This window comes from Pteropus medius, unplaced genomic scaffold (genome assembly GCF_902729225.1).
Source record: "Pteropus medius unplaced genomic scaffold, Ma_sr-lr_union100, whole genome shotgun sequence".
NCBI classification, from domain to species: domain Eukaryota; kingdom Metazoa; phylum Chordata; class Mammalia; order Chiroptera; family Pteropodidae; genus Pteropus; species Pteropus medius.
In genome coordinates, this window is record NW_024354502.1 from 21,998,189 (window position 1) to 22,025,592 (window position 27,404).

The following is a 27,404-nucleotide window of genomic DNA, read 5'->3' on the forward strand; positions in this document are numbered from 1 at the left end:
TGTGCCATGGTAAAATTAGTTTGTATTCACAAAACCAGAGTGATAAATAGTATATACAAGTAACCCAGAAATAAATCAGATTATAATGGAAAACCCGTCTATGATTTAAAAATTCATTATAGTTCATTTATAAAGTTGATGATATAGAGGAAAATGAAAATCAAGAGTTGACTCTGTAGATAGTATAATTCCTTCTCTGGGTTCCTGTTAATGGGAGTGCTGTAGCATAATTTAAAAATGATTTCTTACAGAAGGAAAGAAGCCAGAGCAATTACTGAAAGGGTCCTGCTTGCTGACGGGTCGAACCAACAAGGTGCGTCTGTTCAGCTTGTCAGTACAGGAAAGGAAGACACCTCCACATTGCCCCAGAGACCAACACTCTTCCCCAAGGCTTGAGGTGATGGACAGGAGCAAAGAAGGTGAAAAGACAAAAAGCAATAAAAGCCATAAGCAAAAAATTCTAGATAGTTTTAATTCTGCTCAAGTTTGCATTGGTTTAGGTTTGAGCCACTGCTGGGTATGGTCTCTGTCAGGACCATTTTCTGCAAAAGCATTGTTAATGGAAGTAAACAAAAATTAATTTTAGCGTAAAATTACTACTTTTAGTTTATGATAAAAGACAATCCACATGACTCACTCATGAATGGGAAAAACTTCTAAAAAGTCAACATAATAATATGTTAATGATAAAGTATATTAATAAAAGCATCCCTACCTTTGACCTTTTCAAAAACTTAACTGCTATACAGGAAAATGGTTAAAAAACATAAGAAGCTTAAAGAAATAGCTTTATTTTATAATATAATTTTGAAAGAATAAGTTAAAAAAATTTACTCTTGAGTTCTAATTCTTGTAACCATTAGTCCTATTGTATGAAAGAACAAAGATAAACAGTTTATATTGTCAAAAAATCATAATTACTAAATGAGTCTCACCACAGGTTTTTCTTTGCACTGTAGAAATACTCCTTCAAAATGTCCTGACTGCCAACCTTCCCCTTGCCTGGAAAACATAAGTTCACCTTATCTGTTCTCTTCAAATATTCTGAGTTAAAAAATTGAGCACATATAACTACTTCAAATAGTTTTGATGTAAACAACACTACAATGAACTAAAATGTGGATATGACAATGAAATCAACAGAACAATTTACATTAGCACTACATCCTGGTAGTTCTGCATAGAAGCATTTGTCTTAATGATAAGTTGTATATTTATTTGGTTGGTTATTTATTTCTCTCTCACCCATGAGATTATGAGGTCCATAAAGGCTTGATTTATGTCTATTTTTGTTAAACACTATATACCCACTTCTTAGTATAATGCTTGACATATAATATACACTCAATATTTTGATTAAATAAATGAATGATCTAAATATTTAAAACTTCTACAAACTTAACAATAAAATCATCGATGACCTAGACCATAGACTGTAATATTCACATCATCAAGAAGTTACTTTAGCTATGCTATTCACGCATCAATTGCAAAGACCATTTTGATATAGAGATATAACATTCAAAAGGAACTAAAGAGCTAGTTTTTTTTCCATTATCAAAAATCAACTGATTCACTGTTAATACAATAAAAACCATTATCATATGCTTGGTGAGATAATACTATTATAATAGGTCTTACTATATACCTGACAAAATATTTTTTCCTCAAGAAACCAGCAAAGTATTTTGAACTTCACAATTAGGACAAAACTTTTCAGCTATGGCAGATTTAACAGTTATTGACAATATGATAGATGTGATAAAGGATAAAAATTCAAATGTTTTTAATGTAGAATTAGAAATGTGTTAAATAAAAAAGACTCTTTTTAGGGTATATAATGCATCAATAAAGGCATAGAACTGGCAGATGATGGCTTTTTCTCGCAATGGTCTGCGGATGCCACTGTGGGCAGTGCTAATAATGCCAATGGCTTAGCTGATGCCAGGAGGAAAAAAATAAAAATAAAAGCACAGAAACATATGCGCCTCTGCAGGCACTCAAAAAATAATTGTTTAATGAATATTATGAATCCAGAAAAAATAGATTTAAAGGCTGTTACTATGCCAAAACACTATGAAATTAAAAATGATATTTAAAAAGTTTAAAAAATCATGTATGAGTTTTATGGTATGTGAATTACATTTCAATTTTTTAAAAAACCTTCTAGGTTAGTATTATAAAGCAAAACAAAACAAAACAAAAACAAAAACAAAAAAACAAAACAAAAAACAAAACCCAAATCATTTGGATTTTTATTTGGAAAAATGACAAAATTTCTATACAGCTTGTGAAAATATCTAAAACTTTACTTTTTGCTACCATTACTTATCATTATAAACAAATTATATTTACATATAATCATACTTTTCATAGAAACTTATTAAGGAAGGAAAATTATGGTTCTAGGAACATCCGCCACATGTATTTTAATCATCCATAATATAAGAAAAGTCTCTAAAGTTCAAAGGGACATGAGATGTTACTCTATTTAATCTATATTACATTGCTATAGGGTGTGGATGGCAAGGATACAGCAAAAACTAAAGCCATTACTGTGTCTCAGAGTTCTTAGCAAATATACAACATATGTAACAAAAGTATGAGATAATTAGTAAAAGCAGCTTACGTCATTTAATACAGCAATGTGGATATTTATGAACAGATTTGCTATTTTATAAAACATTATATTCCACATATGAATGAATGCCAAGTAAAATTAACCTATTTATCTGTTAAGTACCCTCTTTGGGAATAAGTATTTTTTAAAAAATAACTAAACAATATAAACATTAAAATTCTTATATAGACTTTGTTCAAAGGAAATATAGCCTTTCCCACAATCTTTATTCATTATTTACCTGCTTCTATAGTGATCAACATTGAAACTTTCTATTTTACATTTCACTTTGGTATACACGTCCTGGACATCTATGGAAGCACTGAGATCTTCTAGTTCGCTGACCATACAAAGCTCTGCAATAAGAAGCAAACATCATATCAGCACAGGCCCCACAATCAATGGCACATATATGCTTGACATCTACAGAGGGACTGAGACTTTCTGTTCATTAACCATACAAGATTCTACAAAAACAAGCAAAATTAATATCAATATTGGCCTTACAGTTAAGATAAGATACCTATTTCAAGACAAGAAAGATCTCAGTTAAATGTCTGTAGTGCTGATATCCGTCAACGATCTTTGCAATACTTTTAGCAAAAATGATACATCATATGACCAAGAAATTACTTCATGGGTTTTAGGATGAATTTTAATACAAATAAGACAAGATGCAGATATTACATTCAACATGTTAGTACTGCTAATAGAAACCACCTGAATTAGATCTCAGGCTATTTATTTAACTAGAATGACAATGATAAATAAAACAAAGCCTACTAGTTCTTCTAAAAATAGTGCTTAATATTTATCTTTTCAGCACAGAAGAAAAGTAATCCTGTACCTGTGCCTTTATTTTCAGGATCTGGAGCAAAGAGCTTTATAGTAATTTTGGGGAGCACCCACTGCATCCACAGACTAACACGTCCACTGGATCCACCAATGTTATTTGTAGTTTGTTCCAAGGTAACAGAATCTGAGAATAGTGAATCATCACCTGCTTGTACAGAATCTCCCTGTGTTGAGAAAAAAAACAAAACAAAATAATACTTTGTAACTTAAAGAAAAATAACTAAAAAAATCAATTTAAAATCTGTAATTATTACATATAACTTTTCCATATCATATATGCTAATCATATAAATGCTTATACTAACACGTAATGCTAATATAGACTAATATAAACATATACTAATCAATACATTATAGCATGTTTATTTGTTTAAAATTCGTGCATATATATTTAAACATTAGTTAAGTACTTAAGTTAGCCTGGTAGGTAGTATGATGTTTTAGGTTAAGGACTTCAGACATTAGCTATGTGATTTAATCTTTCGAAGTTTGTTTTCTCCTCTATAAAATGGTTATTATAATGATATTTATCTCTTAGAGTTGTTAACATTAAGAACATGAATGTAAAGTGATTACATATAATAAACACTTTATAAATAGTAGTTATTATTATCGCTATCAAGCTGAACCACTATTTAGAAATTGTACACTCACTTTCTTAAGAATTTGGTACCCTATACTATCCTGCCTTTTGTTATCTTTTGTTATCTTTCTAACTTCAGCACATTTTCTTTTGCCATACATTTTCAAATTTTTAAACTTGTAACCCCTTCTATGCTCAGGAGTTGTGATCAGTAGTCAATAGTCAGAAGAAAACACCTCCTAAAATTTAATGGAAGACAACATAACATAAACAGTATATCATTATCTATGGACTAATGTCTTAGTCCAGCCATCAGCTTGGCATCTAAAAGTAGGGAAGGTAAGTAAAACCTCACACAAAACCAAACCAAAAACCCTGTTCTCATTACCACAGACATGCCATCTATATACCTAAATAGGTATATTCATGAACTTCTACCTTGACCTCAGTTTTACAGCATCTTTCAATCAGAAGAAAATTCAATTTCATTGAATCCCCAAAAGGAGACCAAATGGGGAAGATTTTTACAAAACAATTGGCAAGTAAGTGTTCACTGTTCGAATACTTAGGCACCAAGCACAATAAAGCGACAGCATCCTGTGATTTACTGTGACAGAAAATTATAGACTTAAACCTGAATAGTATAGTCATTCCTTGATCTAATTACACTAAGAAAGCAAACAGCTCAATCTGATGTTTTCATATAAATGTTTCTCCAAAATAAGTAGTCCAAAATCTGCTGTAATTGAAATTCCTAAAATTTGAGAAACTATAGAAAAATTTGGGATTTGCGTTAGCTATCTAAAGCTAACACAACATCTAAGAAAAAGTACAGGTGAATCCCAGAAAAGCATGCATTTTACAAAGTCAAATTCAATAAAAGACAATATAATGTAACCATTATGCTTTTCTTTCAGGATAGGTTCTTAGAGCAGAAGCATTCATAAATTAATTCTTCCTCAAACAGAAGAATATTATAATTACAAGAATGGAAACTGCTGAGAAAACAGCATCTCAAATCAATGAGACCTTGATTCTTAACGCTAGTAGGTATATTCAGTAGAAATGCTAAGAAAACTGTGGCTTCAAATTTAATCAGTAAGCACTTCTGGGAAAAAGTTTTGCTCTCCTTCCTCATGCAGTTTTAGTTTTCATTTTGGATTTACAACGTTTGGTTTGGTATTGTTAAATATGTTTATACATTAATTTTCTGCTCTATTGCCAATTCTAAAGCAAAAATTGAGCCAGAATTGGAGATGCTGAACTATTTTCCCACACCTCTTTATGCCAAGTTCTAAAATATACAGTTTAATTCTTTCACCATTTTGTTGCAAATTGACCAAAATACTGAGTTTATTTTCCTAGCTGAATTTATCTTTGTTCATCTGGAAGAGCAAACACTTCAGCCCTTCATCCTTGGCTTGCTTCAGAGCTCAGGGATGAATATAGTTTTGGCCACATTGCTATTCTCCCTTATCAAAATAACTCCAGCGTTCTTGTTCAATCACGAAACTTCCCAAAGGGCTAAACACTTCCACCACTGTTTGTACTTAAGTTAACAGTAACAAGTGGCCCGCTGTGGTTTCCACTACCTTGCTCTCACTATTTCAATGTAAGGGTGGGAAAAATGATTAACTGTTTTTAAGCTCAGTACTTAAGTCTCTCACTCATATTTCCTCCTCTACATCACCCAGATGGATATTCAGAAAGCTAGTACTATATTCACTGAAAAGTATGGTGCTCCCTATCAACATGTTAACATAAAAAGAATTACTCATAGTTTAAAGTATAAATCGTCCAAGGATCATATAAACAAATACTTCTTTTCTACTTAATACAAACAACTGTTAAGAGTGTACCTTTTAAAATTAGACTCATTCATAGTAAATTCTTTACAGTCGAAACCATTTTAAATAATAGTTTGACCCAGCTCAGCAAGAAAAACAATACTTAAAATAGTAAATGTTTTAATATCTTAATCAACTTTTTAAATTAATACAAGTATTCATTAAAAAATTCAAAACTGCAATTTCAAAGTGGTCCCCAGATATGTGGTCCCCATATATGTAATTGATATAAATAAGCACAACAAATGTTAGGTGACCTCAGATTAACAGATTATATTTATACAATAAAACTATTTGGGTTTTTTAAAAAAAAGTAAGCCAATAATTGAGAAACTAGAGAGATTTTCTGATATGATTATTTAGAAATAGGAAAAGTATTACAAAGAAAATACTTTGTTGATTGGTATGTCAAGACTAAACAGTAACCTTCATTTATTTAATATTCTTTAAAATCTCTGTTCTTTCAATAGCTAATCAATTGATTAGATGATAAGCTAAATGATAACCTAAAAAGATTTCCAAACTTCGCATAAAAGTTTCTCACTAAACGTTAAAGATAAATATTAAGTGAAATAAGTCTATATTCAGTAGAAGATTTAAAATTATCATGAAGCATTCTTAAAACAACAATTGAGTAAAACGTTCAACCTAAATTTACTCTCTAAAGGATTGTCTGGAATAATAATTTGAAGTGCATTACCACATAGGTTAACTGCATTTGAATAACAAAAAAATTTGAAAACAGTTGTGCTATAGAGGTTGATGTCAAACAACTTCTCGGATCAATATTCACTTTTTAAAACTGATATATAATTGACATATAATATATTAGTGTCAGATATACAACATAATGGCTCCATATATGTATATATGGTGATATGCCATCAATAAATCTAGTTAACATCCATCACCAGTTACAAATTACTGTTTTCTTGTGATGAGAACTTTTAAGATCTACTCTCAGCAACTTTCAAATATATAACACAGTATTGTCAACTACAGTCACCATGCTGTACATTACATCCCCATGACTTATTTATAACTGTAAGTTTGTACCTTTTGACCACCTTCATTCATTTTGTACCTGCCCCCCATTATTTCCTTTTAATTTAACTGAAAATAAATGCATTTAAAACAACTACTAGACACTAAGAAATGAACTACTTTACATTAGATTTTTTGAGGACTGGGATGCTAAAAGAAATTTTAATTCCTGAATCAATAAAGAATGTAAGTCAAATTTTGCCATGAACCTAAGCTTCCACACAGTGGAGGTTAATCTGGCAATTCATTCTTTAGATTGAGTTGTAAATCAATATTTTAGAATTCATTCAGCATTTCAGGTTTTTATAAAGCTTTAAGATTATTTCTTATACCAATGTTGTGAATGAAGATGGCATATTAAAGACATTATTCATATATACAAGAAAGCAAAAATGAAAAAACACTGAACAATTCGCCTAAAACCACAACTAAGTTGGAAGGATTTAATTTCATCAACACAATATAGCCATCCAAAATAACTGTCCATTCTAGATCACGTTTATGAAAACTACCGAAAATCCAGAGGTTCATAATATCGTTTTGTAATCAGAAGTTTCCAAAGGACTTTCGGTTTATGAATTTACCCTCTAAAAGAAGTATGTGAATGTGCATGTATTTGGGTATGTGTACGTATGTTTGCTTTGCTTACTTGTTGAGAAAGCAAATTATCAAAATGTGTGAGCTTTTAGAGATAGTTTTTATTGTTGGGCTGTCCTGTAAGCATAATGGCATAAAAATTTTAATAAACATAATTGTATAATACTTCATTTTCTGGAACATCTGCTTGAACACAAATTTTTGACAACCTTAACTAGCTGAAATACAATGGGGCATATTTTTTGAGTGTACAGGTAAAGTATTATTTACTTCTGGGTCTATCATAACAATTAGAATAATAACAATTAAAGTGCTCCATGATAACAACTACAATGATAACAATTATATCAAAATTTCTACTCTCCCTTTCATTTATTACAGAATTGCCTCTGGGGAGTAGCAATCCAGTTATAGCCTAAATTTCCCAGGCCACCTTTTGTATTACATGCATATACATAGTCATGCCTAAATCAAAGGACTATCTTAGATCTTTAAAAAAAAAAAAAAAAGCTCAAGGGGAAAAAAATGGCATAGATGATAGAGGCTCTGTTCATCCTTCTGGCAACCAAATCAAAGTCGTGACAGAAACAAGGAGCAAACAGCAAGGAAAAATCACCTGGGATCTAGAGGAACAAGCCCTATAACTAGGGAGAAATCTAAGAAATCACCCTGCAACGGCAGAAGGTAGGACAAGGCGAGGACACGAGGCTGCCCAGTCCCTAGCGGCTGAGTGGGATGGAGGCTGCGACAGTGGCAGCGGCAAAAGCCTCTTAAAGGGGCCACCTCCATGAGGGACTTTCCCACTGATGAACTTACTCGTTCTGAGCACTAGTGCCGATCTGGCTGTGCAAGGGGCACCAGGGACTTACAGTGGGACAGTGAGTTGTTGGAGTGAGGGCTGAGGTGAGACACACTCTGTACAGAAGTGTGGGCGGTACCCTATGTTCCTCTGTAGAACCCTCCCCACCCCCAGTGCTCGGACTCTGTGCAGCCATAGCTGAGACCTCATCAAACTGGATAACAGGGGTCGCTCTGCCCAGAGGATTCCCTGAAACTCCGCCTTCCCCACCTCACAGACCCACTCAAGCCACTTTCAGGTGTATTGTCAGCGAGTCAGGTGCTCCTGGCTGACCAGCGCCTAGACTCACACTGGAAGCAGCTGGCTTCGGTTTTTGGTGTGGCCTTTTGGGGCAACTATAAGCACAGCATCTGTGGATTGCTTGCTGAATCTTAACAAGACTGTGCCTGGAGGGGAACAAGCTGGGGCTAAATTCGGCCTGCAGCTAAACCCCTCTCAGGACTGTGCCACTAGAAACCTACTTCACAAATCCACATTAATAAGACCGGGAGACTTAAGAGCTTTGCTTAGTACATAGAAACAGACACAGAAAGGCAGCCAAAATGGGAAGCCAAAGAAGCAGAAACCATATGGGAGAACAGAACAGAGATTCAGAAATAATGGAGTTACGCAATCTAACAGATGCAGACTTCAAAACACTGGTTATAAAGATGCTCAATGAACTTTTGGGAAGTGTAGATAAATTCAGTGAGAACTTCAACAAAGAGATAAAAAATATAAAAATGAAAATGGAAATTATAAAAGGGAACCAGTCTGAAATGAAGAACACATTATCTGAGATGAGAAGTATATTAAATGGAATAAACAAAGTGAATAAAGAAGAGGATCAAATGACCTATTTAGAGGATAAGAAAGACAAGGACACTCAATCAGAATGGCAAGAAAAAAGAAGCCAAGAGGATAGTAATAACTTAAGGAGCATATGGGACACTATTAAAGGTCAAAATATCCATGTCATAGGGGTACCTGAAGGAAAACAAGATGTTGAAGAGGTATTGAAGAAATAATGATGGAAAACTTTCCTAACTTGGTGAAAGAAATAGACATAAAACCCCAGGAAGCTCAGAGAGTCCCCAAAACCGGGAATCCAAAGAGGCCCACACCAAGATACATCATGATTAAAATGCCGAAGTTTAAATACAAAGAGAGAATCTTAAAAAGGAGTAAGAGAAAAGCAGTTACCTACAAGGAGCACACATAAGACTGGCAGCTGATTTCTCAAAAGAATCTATATAGGACAGAGGGGCTTGGTATGAAATATTTGACGTGACGAAACCAAACCCTAGGATCTACAACCAAGAATCCTTTATCCAGCAAAGCTATCATTTAGAGTTGAAGGACAGATAAAGATCTTCCCAGAAAAAAATAAGCTAAAAGAATTTATCACCAAGCCGGTATTCCAGAAAATGGTGGAGGGACTTCTTTAAGAAGAAAAAACATGTATTAAAAACAGGAATAAAGAAGGGTAATAACTACATTCCTATCAACAAGTACCTCAGATAGAAAAGAATTAAGTGCTCCAACCAAAAGATAGAGTGGCTGAAAGGATAAGAAAACAAGATCCCTACATATGTTGCCTACAAGAGACTCAGTTCAGATGAAAAGGCACACACAGACTAAAAGGAGATGGAACAAGATATTGCCTTGATGGACCTAGAGGGTACTGTGTTGAATGAAATAGGTCGGATAGAGAAAGACAAATACCACATGATTCCGCGTACATGTCGAATCTAAAGAACAAAATCAACAACAACAACAATAAAAGCAGACAAACTCATAGATACAGAGAATATTTAGTGGGATACTAGATGAGAGGGGGCTTGGGGGACAAAAACAGGCAAAGAGATTAAGAGGTACAAATAGTTGCAGAATAGACATGGAAATGTAGAGTGTAGCATGGGGAAGATGGTTAATAATGTTGTAATAAATATGTAATGGGGAAGAGAAGTACTAGATTTAGTGGGGTGATCACTTTGTGAGTTATGTAGTATACAACTGAAACTGGTATATTATTGTATGTCAACTATAATTGAAAAAAAACTCATTGAATTGTACAATGTGAATACAAGCAATCAATTGTCTATTATATTTCAATAAAGATGAAATAAATTGTTTTAAAAAAGCTCAACATTACTTAGCTAAGTATTCAATTTAAGAAATTAGGAAAACAGAATAAGCCCAAGATAAAAGCAGTATTTATCTTAGTCTAAATGCTGGGGCAGGAGGGATAGCTAACCTTGAGACTTTTAAAACACAACCCTGAGCTACATATTGGTTTGGGGACTTGATTTCACACTGCCAAAATGTTTCAAAATACTTCTAGCTATAAAATTAACAGTAAAGAGGTTCCAGGGTGGTGACGATAGAACCTAGAGTCCCTCGGTTAAGCAAACACATAAAATCTCTTGGGGGTAACAGGTCATCACCAGCATGTAAGAACCTCATAGATAAAGTCCCACTAACAAAATGACTTAATAAATATATACATCTCCATGCCCTGTACTATAATAAATCAGATTTAATTTAATCATAATGAGTGTGCTGGCTGGAAAATTACTGCTTGGCTATTGCCCATGGGAACATAGGCTATCACCCATGGGAACATAATATTCTAACAATAAGCTTTCTGCTTCTGTACCCCTACTTGCACAACCGACCTGTGAGTTGACAGTTAGTAAATAGAAGAAAAAGACTTTTGTATTCAGACAGAATGAGGAATGGGGTTTAGGGCTTAAAAACTCTGTACCTCTACATTTTGGGGCTGCTTAATTAGGGGTCTGCGTACCCCTGGCAGACCGAGCTGGCCGGATATAGAGTGTGTTTCCTATAACTCACTGGTTTCTGGTGATCTGTGTGTCTATCGGGGGCTGGCAGGTACAACATGAGTTGATATTCCCAAATCATTTAACATCTATATATTCAAAAAAAACAATATGTGTAAAATCTACTCTGTACCAAGCACTGCACTAGTTGCTTAAATAAGGGTTATCCTCCGATAACAAGGATAATTGGTGATGGATGTTTATAGAAAGTTTACATTCCACATCCAGGATAGCACTGAAACAATATAATAATTTGACACCTTTTCTTCTGCGCCAATTGAAGCCTCTCAGTCTCAATTGTTTTACATTTAACTTATAATGTTTGACTTAACACTTTTTTAAAAATGGAAAACATCATAAAAAGTACAAATATGGAAATAGAAAAGGCAAAAGAGGGTCAATTTTTCATCTCTTGTTATATGTTCAAAATTTATTAGAGCAGGAACAATGCTAGTTTCCCTTCAAACCAAAATTATTGTCAAAAGAGAAATTATGTTCAACTTAAAAATGCCTACCTTTTTAAAAATTAAGTGGAATATTTATTCATCATTGTACTGAAAATCCTAGCCAGAGCAAATAGGCAAGAAAAAGAAATAGAAAGTATTCAAATCGGAAAAGAAGTAAAATTATGTCTGTTTGCAGAGGACATGACCTTATAAGTAAAAAATCCCAAAGACATCACTCACAAACTAAGAACTAATAAACAAATTCAGCAAAGTTTCAGGCTACAAAATCCCCATGAAAAAATTAGTTGTGTTTCTACTACTAACAGTGAACAATGAAAAAAATTAACAACTCCATTTACAATAGCATCAAAAAGAATGAAACACTTAGGAATAAACTTAACCAAAGAGGTGAAAGACTTATATGCTGAAAAAAACACAAAATATTGCTAAAAGAAATTACATAATATACAAATAGATGGGAAGATGTCCCAAATTCATGGATCAGAAGACAATATTAAGATGGGGAATTACTCTTTAATGGGTACAGAGTTTCAGTTGAGGTCTACAGCCATTCCCTGAACGTGCCCGATCTTGTCTGATCTCAGAAGCTAAGCAGGGTCGGGCTTGGTTAGTACTTGGATGGAAGACCGCCTAGGAATGCCAGGTGCTGGGGGGCGGGGGGAGAATAGCCACAGAATTTCAGTTGAGAAACATGAATAAGTTTTGGAGATGGATGATGGTTATGATTACACAACATTGTGAATGCAATCAATAAGATATAATGGTACACTTAAAAAATGGTTAAAATGGTAATTTTATGTTAGATATATTTTACCACAACAAAAAATGACATAAAAAAGTTAACTGTGACATAAAATCATACCTATATGATTTTATAGCATCTATAAATGTGTTTATTAGTTTTGATATAGATTGTGCCACTGGAGTGGGATTCGATTTTTTATTTTATCCTTAAGTTTTATTTTGTCAATGAGTAGTATAAATTAATTTTCTAGGAATATAGCAATATCAGTGTTAGAGCTTAGAATAGGATCAAGATACTTTTCTGTATTGCCTTTATATTAATTAAATTAGTGTCCAATCCTTACCATTTGTTCTCCCTCTTTTCTAAATCTTCTAAGTTAAAACTTCTTACATATCCAAAAACACAGACACTAAGAGCCTCCACTTTGGATGAGATATATGTTATACCAAAGTGCCTTTTCAGTTAGGATTATCTTGTTGATTATCATAGGAATATATGGTGACTATGAGAATTATCACACAAAATTCATAAAATTCAAAATTCACAAAATTTTCCAGAGATTAAACAAGAGGGAAGACTTCGCATCTCATTTTATGAAGACAATATCATCTTGATACCAAAATATGACAAAGATAATATGAGAAAGAAAAGGTTAAGGCTAGTATTACCCATGACTAGAGATAACAAAATCCTAAATAAAATATTAACAAACACAAACTGGCAAGATTTCGTACAACTAAATTAGGTTTGTTCTAGAAATGCAAAATCAGCTTAATATTTGAATCAACCAATGTAATTAGCCATGTTAAAAGAATAAAGGAGAAAAAAATCAGTATATAATCATCTCAGTTGAATAAAAAAACATTAAATATCAAAGACTACATCTATTACAAAAGGGGCAAGACTCCAAAAAAAAAAAAAACTAAAATCTTACTGAATTAAAGAATACATAAATAGGGGGATATACCATGTTCATAGGGTATATGGACAAATTGTACATAATTAACATTTGTACTAACATGTTAAGATGGATATTAATATTATTCCTATTTTTACAGATGATGAAGTTATGGCACAGAGGTTAAGTAATATGATCATAAGTTGCAGAGAAAAAACTTAAGTTGTCTGATTGCAAGTCTCTTCCATAAATTCCATTAACTTAGAATCACGCTAAGATAAGTTAGCATAGTCTTTATTTTGTGTGAAACTTCGATTTGCTGTGCTTCAATTTTCTAGTACCTAAAATGAGGATGCTGGTCTAAATGATCTCGCCAATAATTCCTTACCATAATATAGCTATAAATTGATGGAATTAAGAGAAACATCTTTGCTAGTTTGTCGCACTGCAAAATTATTAAACCAAAGTCAGAGGAAAGTGATTCTTAGGGCTGACAAAAGAGATAGTTTATGACAAGAAGTGGGGAAGTAGCTGATACAATTTAGCTAGTTTTCTCCAGGAGGAAAAAAATACACCTTAGAGAAAATAAATTACTAACATTCTATTTTTCTGTTTGAAAGGTTACTATAGAAACTAAACACACTACTCTAATTTCCCCTTTTTTCCCTTTGGTACCCAAATTCTCTGCCAAATTTTAGAAATACGTTTGAACACATTAGGGGATAATATTAAGTGTCACTCTAATTCTAGACCAATCTATGCTAGTACTAAGCAAATCACATTAAAATGACAGAAATGTGCTCTTCAAAGTCAAAACATCAGTACTGAATAAAGTTATCTTTAAAGACAGAAAGAAATCTAACTATGGATGTGAACACACAATGTAAATATACATATATGCTATACTGCTGAAACCTACCAGATTTTGTTAACCAATGTCACCATAAAAAAAAAAATTAATTAATTAAAAAGAAAAAAAAAAGATTCTGGATTCACTTTATTTATTCCACCCCCTAGTTTTTATACCAAATACCTCAGTTGTCAACACCTTTCAACAGGTAAAGAAAAATTAAAATAGCATTTCTAGTATTACATTAGTTTTGAAATGATTTGTCAGATAGAAGTCATATAAGATGCGTATAATTTCTTCTGGGCAAATTTATTTCATTAAAAGTCAATCAACCCTTCTACATCAATGTTCACAGCAGCATTATTAATATAGCCAAAAGGTAGAAATTAACAAATCAATGGATAAACAAAATATACTATATACATACAATGAAATATTACTCAGCCATAGAAAGGAATGAAATTCTGATATATGCCACTACATGGATGAGCTTTAGAAACATTATACGAAGTGAAATAAACTAGACACAAAAAGGCAAATACTGTATGATTCCTCTAATACAAGGTACCCAAAATAGGCAAATTCATAGAGACAGAAAATACAATAGAGGTTACCAGCAACAGGGAAGAGAGAATGGGAAGGATGAAAAGTCATTATTCAATAAGTACTGAGTTTTAGTTTGAAATGATGAAAAGGTTCTAGAAAGAGACAGTGGTTATGGTCACATGACACTGTGAATATACTTAAATGCCACTGAATCGGACTTTTAAAAATGGTGAAAACGGCAAATTTTAAGTACTTGTATCTTATCACAAAAAAATCAGCAAAAAACAGTTAATCAATGGTATTGAGAACCTAATACGATATGCATAAAGCAGAGAAAGAAAAACCAAGAGTCAAAAGACCAGCTCTTAGTACTCAATGATGTTAAAGAAATTTTAATTCAAGCTACATGGCAGACTAAGCTGAAATGAACATTTTTCTTTTCCACTACAAAAGCACAGGAATTTTGGAAAAAATATTTTTAAAAAATTGTTTTAATACATGAAAGTGCTCTGTGTCTTTGCTTTAGCCTAGATCTACTCTCTACCCTTTACCACTTTCTGTGCCTGGGAGGGAAACCTATTTATGAACACTATGTACCAATACTCTTGCCTTCTGGTTTCTGAAGTTGGTTTCAGCTAATGAGAAACAGTGGTAGGAAACAGAGATGAAGGATGAGAATTAAGTCAGGGAATTTATTCCCTGTTCTGATAACCTCTCCCTCTCTGCCTTTAAGCCTGTTGGTATCAACAACATTCCAGTGTTACTAGCCCCAGGTACTGTACTATCTCCTGTGGTTTCCCTTACCAGTCAACACCTTTATCCTTTTATTAAACTCTCCTAGAACTGCCCAATTTAAGAATGCTGTTGTTTTTTTTTTAATGACTAATACAATAGCCAAACTTGAAATAAATAAAGGAAAATCTCAAGGTGTCTGTAATGAAAAGGAAAAGTCAGAGAAATGAGTGGGAACTGAGTCTGTGGTGGTAAATGCAAGTGTCAAACTCAGAGGTTGAGCAATAGCATTTTAAACTTAGGGGTTGAGCAATAGCATTTTAACATTTATTTAGGCCCTGGAGATGGGGCTCAAAGCCTGATTTAAAGAGCCCTTTGCATAAAGCCAAGAGCCAAAAAGAGCTGCTTCTTCAGCAAAAGAGACAATCTATTTGAGGCTTCTCCAGACTGAAGAAGTATCATGGATACTTTCTAACTATGGCAACAAAGAGGGGAAGGAACAAGAAAGAAAATCGCCAGCCTCTCTTTCTTACGCTAAACTGCTTGTATCACCCACTAACTGAAACCAAGGGATAAGAAGTAGCTAATGGGAGTTTTAGTAAACTAGAAAAAAGAGAATTGAGGAAATGACCTAGAAAGTAAACAGAGAGCTAATGAGAGTAGAAAAGGGGGGCTGAGGGAACAAAGTGGTTCAAAGACATAGAGAGAGAAAATGAGATGGGCAACACTGGTATTTACTCAGAACTGAGGAACTGAGTAGGTGACTATGCCCTATGTAACTTATTAATGGATTTTCTAAAATCTATTAGGGGTTAAATAATGATTTCATTTCAGTTTAACTTTTCATTTTCTTCTTAGCCCTGCCTGCATGAAGAACAGTCTGCCAACCTAATTAAATCATATACCACAGTAGCCCTATGCTGTTATAATACTATTTTATTATAATGAAGGGGGATATAGTTATAAAACAATTTCAATATAACAATTTTATTTAACTCATCAATACTCTGTGACTGCGGCAATAATAAAAATATTAAGAATATATTTATCAGAGAAGTACTATAAATCTGAGCTTTGTAACCAGTGTACGGAGACACCACGGATGTCACAATTATGCTGAGACATGGATACACTCCTGGCCCTCAGAGTCTTTGGGAGAGGCCTGGGGCGACTGCAGCTTTCAATGACTTAAAGCTTTTTCTGATTACTCCATACACAAATATCATTTTCTATATATGCCAATGTCATGAGAGCAGTAGAGAAACACCACTATAACTAACCACAAAATATATACTGCATATTTAAATCTGTATGCAGATAGTTCTGTTACTTACATGATAGTGTTGCTCATAAAATGTATTCTTATAATCAAAAGATTATTAGGACATAATTATTAAGAAGAGTAAAGGGATGCTAGAGCTTTATAGGAATACAAATGTCCAAAAAGGCATGCACGCTTTTGAATGAATTAAAACAAAATATATGTAATATACTTGCCCCTATTGTTCTCCCTAGCATCATTCATTAAGCATCTTCTCCAGTGAGAGAACAAGGTTTTATTTCCATTCAGTAACACATTTAAATATATAAGCAAATTAATCAAAATTACAAAAGTATTTCTAAAAAGATCACAGTAACATAACCTACCATGTTAGAACTCAAAATAAAAGGAATGAAAATTAGAAAGGTCATTACACAAAGTTCTAGCAACAGTATAAACAAAGGGATATGTGAAATGAAAGCTTGGGCACAAATTATGAATTCTCAATGAATTAAACAACCACAGACTGAGTCACAGATGAAGCATTCATACACACAGGAGAAAACAATATTTTCTGATGTCATCATTTGCTGGCTAAATCTCCAAGAGGTAACTTTAACCTCCAATCCATACATAATTAAATATATATATAATTATTCTTCACATAAATGTTCTCTTGAGAGCAAGAAGAGAAACATGAAATATTCAATACATGAATACCTTCTTAAAGGTATAAAGTTAAGTGAGATCAAAGCCTTAACATTAATAATCCTATCATAACGGTCTTCACAAAGATTTTATGGAAAGCAAATAAGCTAACTTATTTTAAGATATGTCTCAGGGAATAAACTTCTTGAATGATTGTGGGTTTCAAATCCATACTGGACTACTCGTAATCACTCACCTCTTGACCTGACCACACAAAGTACAAGAAAAGAGGGTACATTTTGAAAATATTTGCCACTTTCTCCCCATAACTCTGTGCTACCTTCAATGAGATGCTTTACATAGTCTTTGCTGAATATTAATAAATGAACCTGAGGCAAGATAGATAGAATAGAGACAACCCCTCCTCTCCAGGATAAGGCAGTGGAATTCTTGCTTTATCTTTTGTTCAGCCCTCTTCCTGTTTTAGCTCCTGAAGGGAGAGATGAGCCAAAACAAGAGGCAGGATAGACAGCCTTGAGACCTCCCCTCCTGTCTAATATAAGGCACTAGACTTTTCCTTGTCTTTTGTTCAAGCCTTGTGTTAGCTCCTGCAGGTATTCATTCAACTCTCTCCTTATTTTAGCTCAGGCAAAAACAGATAAGCAAAACAAGTGCTTTCCAGCTTAGATGCCATCTCTGGCTGAGACCTGACCTTTGGCTAATTATAGCATCATTATAACGTTATATGCACTGCAAATACTATGGCTCCCATCATGCACCTGACAGCATAACAGTTTTGGAAACACCAAATAATTAAAAGTGAAAAACCAAGCTCCCTGCCCACTAGGTGGAGACAATAAGGCTACATCAGTACTACATCTCTGGGACCAGTTCGCAAGGAAAACAAAAACCCATAATCCAGACATCCTCATGAGACTCGCTCTCTGGGTTTGCCCACACTTCTCTCTCAAGTGCATACTTTCTTTCACTTTAATAAACCTTGTGCATTCCTGTTTGATGTTGTTCGTCTTGCCCTTGAATTTTTTCTTCTGGCATGAGACAAGAACCTGGTCACCGGAACTCTGGGTCAGGGTCCTCTTTTGGACTTCCGCCCTTCGTGGAGTTCTCTGGTGTCAAATCTGTTACATTAAGATTCTTTCACTTTCAGATCTTTTTCACACAGATCAGATTAAATCCATATCTAACACAAAACTAACAAATCCACTAGGAACATTTTCATTATTTATCTTTATAACCCAAGAAAAAACTCTCAATATTTTTAATTAATTGCAGTAATTTAAGAAACTTATTAATAAAGTCAGAATTTTTTTTCAAGTGATTAAGAAAATATTTCCTTTTATTGATCTCTCCCTTTCTTCCTCACTTTGGCTACTGGAGACACCATTCTTCAAGTCTATTATATTTATTATACACTAAAACAAAATTATTACTAATGTCGTAGTCATTTTTTAAGATCCATCTCAAATGTCACTTCCTCTACAAAATACCCACAGATCCCACAGAATGAATCTGTTGATCATTCCTCTGTAATTGCAGGGCATGTTCATCTCTATTACATCTCATATTAGCACTATCATGTGTAAGCTGCTCGCTGCACAATCCTAGACAGCACCGTTAATACTGGACTTTGTGTGAATGGCAATCCCTAGACATATGATTAACAGGTGTGATCATTCCACGTGAGCACTGTGTTTTCTGGACTTGCAGTGTTCTTTAAACATTTCTTTCCTAAAGACCACTCCTGAAATAGGTAACCATCCACATGCCAGTGAATACAGGATTTGGCAAACAAGTGTTTAATGGAACACTCTTTCTGCCACTGAACTATTTCTAAAATTTAACTTCATTGATCAGTTTCATTTGTACTATTCTTGTCTAGCAATTTATCACCTCAAACTTTGAATACTCTACCAAAGTATTTCACGAAGTATATTCTATGCAATGATAATAAGTAGACTATGGCAAAAGTGTCTTTGGTTAAATAAGTTTGGAAACTACTGCCTTCAATAAAGGTATATCGTTTTCTTCAGTGCAGGAACTTTTGTATTCTATCAACATTAGGAATCTCCAAGAAAGAATTCACTGCTTTCACCCTAGAAGAGATATGCCCCACTGACTTTGTAAGGACACACTTCTAGATTCTCTACCTATACCTCACTTGGGGGTGCTGGAGTAATCCCATTACTTGGATCATTGTGTTTCTTAAGATTTGGAATGAACAGGGATAAAGAATTTACTTGTGCAGGGGTCAAATAGATTTACCACGTGTTAAAGCCTCAAAGCAAGTAAAAAAAAATGCCCTTTTAACTGAGTTTGTTTGCCTTTACTCATTTGTAAGAAAAAAAGAAGTTAACATCCCTTTATTTGAGTCTTTTTCCCATTCTGTCTTTTGCCAATGCAAAAACAAAAACATAATTTCTACCACTATCTATTACAGTATTCCTTAGAGGTAAAATTTCAGCCCTCTTGCAGGTGTTTTGGAAATGTATTAGGGTGTTTTTGGTTGACTCAATGACTGGGTGTCACTACTCAACTTAAGGGTTAGGAGTTAGAAAATCAAAAAGTCCTATGATAAATAGGACAGTTCTGAAAAATGAAGACTATCTCACAGACACTTACGTAGGTGAAAATGCTGTTTATAATATTTGGGCATAAAACTGAACCTGTTTTAAACCTAAACATAGTTTTTGGCATTTCTGTATGACTTTATTATATACTAAGAGTCCCAGAAATGCAGTGGTTGAAACAAAAGACCAAACTCTGCTTTGTCTGAAACTTTACAAAGCATTTGCCACTATTTCAGAATATCATGCCATCAACAATACCACTTGTGTTATTTAATATAATCTGCACAAGTCTATCTGTATCAGTCACATTCACAGTAATTATATGTACCTGGCTACTTCATTATGTCTTCTAATGTAGGCATGCCTGAGTATTTATATATTAAAATATTACTGTACTTTAGTTTCATTTTATCCTCTATATTTTATTTAAAATATTACATATTTTTGAAATTACATGTATATGTGGGTTATATTATTTTTATTTTCACTTCAGGATACTAAAGGAAGCATTATAAAATATTTGCTTTCAAAAAAGGGCACTGGCATGTTGGGTTATGTTAGGGTGTTAAAAATGAAAAGAACAGCTTTTATAATCAGAAAGAAGAAAAGGACTTTAAGTCTGACAGGGCTGAAACCACTAATATAAAGATAACAATAATACCCTGATTCAAAAACAATGCAGAGGCAGAGAAGGTAGGGAAAGGGGCAGCATGAGCCTCTTTTTCACTCAGTTTCTAAGTTTCCACACTTTTGATGAAACATACCTTTACTGTGTCTCACTTTTTACCATTTCAGAGAACCCCCACTGTCCTGAACTACTGAAAGTGATTAAAACACTTAGACATAAAAAGAAGAGTAAATATGCAGCTACTGCTACCACAACTCCTCAGGAGCCTTATGAATCTGCAGCTTCCACAGAGGTGAGATCATCTTCACTCTCAATCCCAATATGGAACTCTGTGGTACGTATCACCCTTCACTTGGTAACAGAATTTTTCAGAAACACTTACCTCAGTAGTAGTTCCAATGTCAGCAGATGGGCTGCATGTGCTGGTATCTGGAGGAGCTGTGCCTACACTACTTCTAACTGGAGAACTAGGAACAGGCCCTGCCATGGTCTCTGGACAGGCTGAAGGACTGAGGTTGCCTCTCTTTTGAATTTTATTCCAGACTTTATTCATGATATCAGTTAACTCATATAAGAGCTGCACCTGAGCAGAAGGAAAAAAAAAGGAAAACAAGTCTTTTAATTTCTAGTCATAATGGACTAAAATACTAAATGTGAGAAAATTAAAACAAGTCCAGGGAACAAGTATAAACAAGTATAAAACAAAAATCAATGTATCACTGATCATGATATTACATGACCATCTATAATCTACAATATATAATTATAAATTATCATGAATACTTTATGGCACTATGATTCTGATGAAAGATACAGAGAACAAATTCATGTAAAAATTTACAATTAAGCATTTTATGATAATTTGATTATAAAAAGATCTAATGAATTTATTCACATGTGAAATTTGCCATGTATTAACAATTTTATAGCAATTAATTAAGCATTTTTATAGGAAAATAATACTATTGTTACAATAATGTTAATATAACAGGTTATTATGGGACAGTAGATTTCTTTTAATACATGAATAGAAGAAACTCAAAGAAATGCTTCTTAAACTGAGGTCAGAATCAAAATTAGAAATCAAATATATAAATGCAATTATTTAGTGATATGTAAAATTACCATTTTTATTTCTGAATGATTTCCACATTTAAATTGTTTCTCTAAGGAATTTATTTGAAATTGGATTTCTTACCCAGCAAAATAAAGTGAAAAAAAAATGATATAACAGAATAGTAAAAGGAAAATATTATATATGAGACTTCTATAAAGAACATAAACCGTCCAACCTACTATTCCCCTCGGATTTGTCATTCCAATATTCAAAGAAAAAATGTTTAACTTGCACATTGTTTGACTAAGTTCTAAGATATTTACACAAGATTTCATAAATAAGCATTAATCATGGAATTTGTATGACAACACGGTGCCATATACTGTATAAAACAAGCCCAGGGAAAAAAATGCAAACACAATATATAAGCAAATCCACAGATGGATACCATATTCTGCTTGCCATTAAAAAAAAAAAAAAAGCAAAATTCTCATATTTATAAAAAGTTTCAGCCCCAGGACACATCCAGATGATAAAGCTGGCTTCTTATGTGGGCAGAACAGATGCATAAAAATACTGTTGTCAATCCTTATTTGATATAAAACAGTACTGGGTTACAGTTTTATCCTGCTTTTTGTGTGATGAGGTTTCGAATCTAAGGTTATAGCTCTTTTTGTTAAAAAAAAATAGTAATAAACTAATGGCTAGAGATTTTATCATAAAACCTTAGAAAACTTTTAGTTCAAATTCTTTTGTCATTCATAATCATAAGTTCTCTCTAAAAAAACAATTTTTTGCAAATCAAATTTTTAAAAGCAATTATTTTACTTTTTCTTAAACAGAACTGACAAATGAAAGCATAAAGCAATGAAAATAGGTTCTATATACTTCTAAGGTCATAAGGTTTATTTACTTATGGATTGATGCTGCTTTATTGTCATTCTTTCTGATTTTCTTTAAGCTGTTACCATTAAATAATTGTATATAAATGTCACCAAGTGCACTGTGTATTTAACGTGCCAAGCAAACACTGACAAAGTTTTAATGTTTTTTTATTTTTTAAAGAAGAGAGTTGCTGTCAGAAAATTCAGACTGTTTCCAAATTAAGAGGTTTAAAAAAATAAGGCAAAAAATTTGAAGGCAATAAATGTTCAACTATTACTCTTTTAAATGTACTGAAAACTATGCTAATTAAAGCCACAATGAGCTACCACTACCCACCTATTAAAATGTCTAAAATTAAAAAGCCTAACCATACCAAGGACTGGCAAAGAGGCAGAGCAACTGAAACTCTCATTTGCTATTGATGGGAATGCAAATTTTAGAATACTGTTTGGCAGTTTCTGAAAAAGACATTATAATATGACTCAGCCATTTCACTCATTTCTCCAAGAAAATAAAAGTCTATGTCTACACAAAGACCTGGATACAAATGTTCATAGCAGTTTTATTTTTTCAGTCTAAAACTGAAAAAAGTTATTTCAAATGTTCATCAATAAGTGGATGAACTTTGTAGTATATCCATATAACAGAATGATATCCAGCGATTAAAAAACAAAACAAAACTATGTATTCATGCCAAAACATGGATTAATCCAAAATAATTATGCTGACTAAAATCAACGGGGGGGCGGGGGTAGGGAAGGAAGGGAGAGGGAACAAATAGACAGATAGACTACAACTGTGATTCCATTTATATAGAATCTTAGCAAATGAAAAATACTCTATAATGACAGAAGCAGTGGTTGCCTTGGAATGGGCAGAGAGTGAAAAGGAGGACTGACTACAAAAGAGCACAAAGAAACTTCTCAGCATGGTGGATGTACACATTATCTTGATTATAGGGATAGTTGCATGGGTGTACATATGTCAAACTATTAAATAAGTTAAACATCACAGTTTATTATATTTAAGTATATGCCAATAAAAATTTTTTAAATCTCTAAAAATGAGCACTATGTAAGGCAGCTTTATATGGGTTATGTATGAAAGTAACTGAACATCAATAATATCTTGAGTATCAAATATTGAATAAATATCAAAATGTAATATTTTGTTTAAAAATTAATTTCATATACATTTTCTCACTTAGTCTATGATAAATCAGAAATAAGACTTAAGAGACTTGGACTAGAGAGGCTAAGAAAAGCCTGAAGGAGTTACATTCCTGTAGGGCATACAAGATTTAGGTGGGTGCAAAAAGCCATTCTAGTCATAAGAATAGCAAGAGCAAAAGCCAAGAGATCAAAGTATGATGTAGGGGCTATGAAAAGTCCTAATCAGTTATGGAGAAAGGACTTTTCTTATAGCGTATGAGTACACAGTCTGATAGAAGAGTTGTCATTAAGGTAGAGAAAAAGAAGAAAAACCATGGATACACAACATCAACGGAAACCAAAGCAGAATGGAATTTCAATAAGCAATTACTGATTTGTTTTGAACAGTGCAGAGTTCTAAGTGGAAACTAATTTAGATTCATTTCGCATGTGGATTGTTATTAATCATTAAAACTCAGCTTCACAAAAAAGGTTTTTGCCAAAAAAAATCCCTTTTCATTCAGAGCATTACACTTACTCATTATACTTACCTTTATCTAATTTTGTTTAAAAGATAATAATGAAAATCAGGGGCTCAGAGAAATTAAAAAAGAGTGGATTTAGACTAATCCAGTTTTGTCTAAATTCAATGCTTATGTTATTAGACAGTAATGCCAAATTCCACTGTCTTAGTGAAAACAAAAACTATGCAATAAAACTATGAATAAATGTATAGGAAAAGGAGCATAAGACCCATTTTTGCTCTAGTTCCACATTTAAAACACCAGAATGCAAAGGTAGTTTTTTTCCTGGAAATGCCTTATAGAAAGACAAAATATATCAATTCGTTTGCTAAGGGAAAATTGAAATTTTATTATATTAAAGAGAGGATTCTGCAAGCTCATTTAATTTTGGATATATATACAATGGAATGAACACAACTTTTAATATCTAAAAGAATAGTGTCTAAAGACATTAAGGGAATCAGGTAACTTTGGTAAACCGACTAAGATGAAGGAAAGGGTTAATGGATATCATTGCCCTTCCATTAATATTCAGAAAAAAAAAATACTCTGAATATTCAACCAGGTTAAATATTTATAGTGTCTAAGGCCCTCGAATGGCAATGAGTTCTAGGAACATAAATAGTACTTTAGGTCTCTATAGTTAATATTGAAATCTGAAACAATGTCTGATATGACAAGGAATTTTCTCTGGGCCTGCCCTACATATAGAGCTGGCACTATATTTTAATGTATACAAACTACTTGAGGCTTCTATATCTGAGCAATAATGAAACAAATTAATTAATGTACAAGGGTCAACACTTATGATATCACTCTAATGGATAAAGTGGTACGTATTTAAGTAGGAATGATTTCCCTAAAAAGGAATCAGGAAGCTTATGTACTGATTATAATCAAAAGTCCACAGAGTTTCTGATAATATATGCAAAGGCTATTGTTGGGTATTTACACTGTTCTGGGAAAAGGCTCATAGCTTTTATCATATTCTCAAAGAAGTCCGTGGCATAAAAAAAGACAAGAAGTACAGTTCACAAAAACATAAAAACAAAAACAGATGGATTAGCAATCACTCTAGAGAAAGAGGTTTATTTTGAATCACTAATCTCAAAATAAAAAATAAAAACAGTACAAGAAATTTTAGGATTGTATATGCATGTGGATGTTGGTATTTTAGGGGCCCACGATACTTTTTTTATAAGGTAGGACACCCAGAAAATAAAGAGAGACATATATGTATGATTTCACTAAGAAAGATTAAACATTTTTGGCATAAAATATCATAAAGTTTAAAGGCGAATAACTACATTACAGATACAGGGTTTGTATTTATAGAGTATAAGGAAAGCTCTTCGAATTGCTAAGAATTTTAAAAAAAAAATTGGGTAAATGATATGAATTATCAATTCATAAAACGGCAAATTCACTGGCCAATAAACATTAAAAAACTGCTCAACCTTATTAGTAATCAGGAAAACACAAATTAATATAAACAACATGAATTGTCAAGTCACAAAAAAGCAAACACGATGGCCAAAAAACATTTGAAAAGATGCTCAAAATCTGGTTTCATTTCCCTTCAGCATGAAGGACTTCCTTTAGCATTTCTTGTAGTGCAGTTCTACTGGTGATAGATTCTTTTATGTGAAAATGTATTTAATCTTCATTCATAAATGTTATATATTTTCATTTAGAATTCTACATTCAGACTTTTTAAATTTTTCACAATTAAAGATGTTACTCTTTATAGTTTCCTATGAGAAGTAAACTAAAAATCAAATCTTGGTTCTCTTGCATGTAATGCGTCATTTTTCTCATGATATTTTCAAGATTTGCTTTTTATCTGTGGCTTTCAACACTTGGATTATGTGTGTAGGCATGGACTTTTTCGTGTGTTTATCTTATTCATCTTTGTTTCCTTCATTCCTGGCTTATATGTAGTACTCGATAACTACTTGCTGAATTCACTTGGTAAAAAAAAAAAAAAGTCAAGTCATCCTTTGTAATTCTGACAGAATCCAGAGGAGAGTCTTGGAAGCATATGCTAAAGCAACCACTCACAAGAAAGAGGTTTATTTGGAGTCTCACGCTTTATCATTAAAATTTGGGTTAATCGGCACACAAAGATGTAAGAGTATTAACTCCCTATCAAATCTTTGAGTACACTCTGATTCTTCAAAGTGCTATTATGTTTTGTGGCTTCGTAGTCTTTCAAGAATAGGGCTACATTCCAACAGGGATATTCAAACAAATTTATGAAGAGGTTCTCATGTTTTACACCGGAATCAACCTAAACTAACAAAATGGCATTCATTTAGCATTTCAGAATTTACAAAATATTTTCATAAGTATCTCATTTAAACTTCTCAACAATCTTGTACTCGACTTTGGCTATCATAGCTGGTAACAATTTAATAGAAGTTGGTTTATGAGGACTTAGCAAGATGATAAAGGGGAATTAAGTGAATATTCAAGAATTATTACATTTTAAGTGAAAAGAGGTTCTCAGGGCATGAGGTTCATTCAGCTCTGGTTTAATTCTCAAAAAAATAAAAGGGCCTTTGGCACTTGGGGAGCAGCAGGAAGGAGGCCCTGGGAATGAGGTGATGGGAAGAAGGGACAAAAGGAGGGAGCAGACCTAAGAAGAAAATACCAGGCCTAACATAAGCTTTATCTATGTGATACCTTTGCTTAGAACTGGTTTATATTTAAACAACAAAACTTGAGCTTTGTTCCAAACAAGGTGGATATCTAAAGTAGATATCCCAAAGCTCTACTTTAGAGCCACAGTATTACATTTAATACGATTACATACAAATCACAATACTAATATTTCAAAGTAAAAGAAAACATTTTTAAAGAATAGTAACAGTAGAGTTCCAGGCTAAAACAATAATGTAACAGAATTTATTTTTAGCTGGGATGGCTATGGATAACCAGAATATGTGGAATAGAACAATTCTCTCAAGGCTATCGTGAACTTTCAAAGTCCCTAAAACATAAGATCTCTGGGAGACAACTCCAAGTAGCAGTTAGTGTTGATCATATAGTGATTGAGATTCTATTAAATATAAACTGTAAATAAAATTTGTTTCTATTATCTCCAAAAGTTTCTTCAGATCCCTCTCTAATCCATCCTTCTTATCGCTCTCTCCTTCACGCTCCCAGCCCTGCCTGCAGACAACAAGAAACCTCCT

At 33.2% G+C, this 27,404-nt stretch overlaps 1 protein-coding gene and 1 non-coding gene across 16 annotated transcripts in view; one reads left to right on the forward strand and one right to left on the reverse strand.

Annotated features, from left to right (window-relative positions):
- VPS13B (vacuolar protein sorting 13 homolog B) overlaps positions 1-27,404 on the reverse strand; it is a 685,469-nt gene that overhangs the window by 325,342 nt on the left and 332,723 nt on the right. For 12 of the 15 annotated variants that reach the window (XM_039853834.1, XM_039853836.1, XM_039853835.1 and 9 more), the window contains 4 exons: positions 20,973-21,173; positions 3,468-3,639; positions 2,862-2,976; positions 250-391 (listed from right to left, as the gene is read on the reverse strand). In XM_039853834.1, the coding sequence (XP_039709768.1) occupies positions 250-391; positions 2,862-2,976; positions 3,468-3,639; positions 20,973-21,173 (630 nt within the window). Of the gene's footprint in view, positions 1-249; positions 392-935; positions 1,003-2,861; positions 2,977-3,467; positions 3,640-20,972; positions 21,174-27,404 lie in introns of those variants that run through there. The other 3 variants (XM_039853852.1, XM_039853840.1, XM_039853847.1) reach the window with 3 other exon arrangements.
- On the forward strand, positions 1,865-1,951 carry LOC120595921 (small nucleolar RNA SNORD35). The gene has a single exon (XR_005651033.1). It is a non-coding gene; the product is annotated as a small nucleolar RNA SNORD35 (small nucleolar RNA).